The 1,251-nt window shown below is 54.8% G+C and overlaps 1 protein-coding gene across 1 annotated transcript; it reads left to right on the top strand.

Annotated features, from left to right (window-relative positions):
- Window positions 1-87: 87 nt before the first annotated feature.
- Window positions 88-1,245, top strand: LOC146597727 (uncharacterized; the record flags this gene model as incomplete). The annotated part of the gene is made up of 1 exon (XM_085301603.1): window positions 88-1,245. A coding segment is annotated over exon 1 (1,008 nt), but the record flags the coding sequence as incomplete, so codon positions are not given.
- Between the last annotated feature and the right edge of the window lie 6 nt (window positions 1,246-1,251).

Genomic DNA, 1,251 nt, shown 5'->3' on the forward strand with positions numbered 1-1,251 from the left:
GATGGTATATAAGCAGGTTAAGTTGCTGAAATAAACGGATCATATTGCTAGCTCATATTGGGTCGTCTTATGATTCCACAAGCCCGCCTCCGACAAGTGGCGCCCGAACAGGGACCCCGAAGATATAAGTGAATCTGCTTTCTACGAGAGCTGGAGGAAAGGCCGTGTGCGCACTAAAGAGGAATTCGTGCAGCTGCCCTCCGAGTGCCAGGAAGACCGCTGATCCTTGCCATAGAGATGGAACGAGAAGCGGCAATACAGTTATTGACGGAATTCCTCGCTAAGCGAGAGGCGCCCGTCTCTACTAAGAAGTTACTTGCCCTCTGTGAGTGGGCCAGGGGGCACGGACATTTAAGTGACCCCACCTTGGTATTTAGTGTTGGCGAATGGCAGGAGGTGATCAATGCCCTGCAGAAATATCAGGCAGAAAAAAGGGTCGCATGTGCCGCATCGGCAATGCTGGGGGATCGCCCCTCGGAAACCTCTCCCGCAGTTACTCCCTCACGGCTTTTTGCGAGCCCGTCCTCTGCAGCAGGAATGGAGGTTCCTGTGGCTGAGAGCGCAGCGGAGATAAGGGCAAAAGCGGCTCAGAGCCAGGCAGAGCAGGAGAGGCAGACTTCTCGTTTGGATGAAGGCCAAGGGGGCCCTTGTTGCCGTCCCTCTGCACCACCTCTGCCAGAGAACGAGAATAGTGATAATGAAGGGAAAACAGCTGGGGCAAGGAGTGTGCGTGCGGAAACTGAGGAGGAGGACCGCTTCCTTGACTCCCCTCCTTCGCCGCGGTCGCGCCGCTCAGGGCCTCGGCCTTCAGACCATCTGTTGGAGGAAGTTACTCGGCGCATGAGCAATTTGCGAGCCGGAGAAGTGGGTGATGTGCTTGTTATCTCTTCTGGCGGAGTGCAATTAAAGCCCTTGAATACACAGCATCGGTGGTCAGGGGTGATCCGYGATGCCCTTTTGGAGGGTGAGTGGCAGGCCGCCGCTGCCTGTCCTCCCTCCGCCTTCCCTGTGACTGTTACGAATGGAGGTGGTCAAGCCACTGCTAGATATCACCCCTTCGAGTGGAAGTTGATGCAGCAAATTCGCAATACAGTCGCTACCTATGGATTACACGGAGAGCCGTCACGACAAATGATTACGTATTTGTTTGCATCAAATGTCATGACACCGGATGACTGTGTTTCGGTGGCAAAACTGGTGTTGACCCCAGCGCAGTTTCTCCTGTGGGAACGATATTGGGAGGAGGGCTGT

The sequence above is a fragment of the Rhea americana genome, unplaced genomic scaffold, assembly GCF_003343005.1.
Source record: "Rhea americana isolate MKP2758 unplaced genomic scaffold, rheAme1 scaffold_1788, whole genome shotgun sequence".
NCBI classification, from domain to species: Eukaryota; Metazoa; Chordata; class Aves; order Rheiformes; family Rheidae; genus Rhea; species Rhea americana.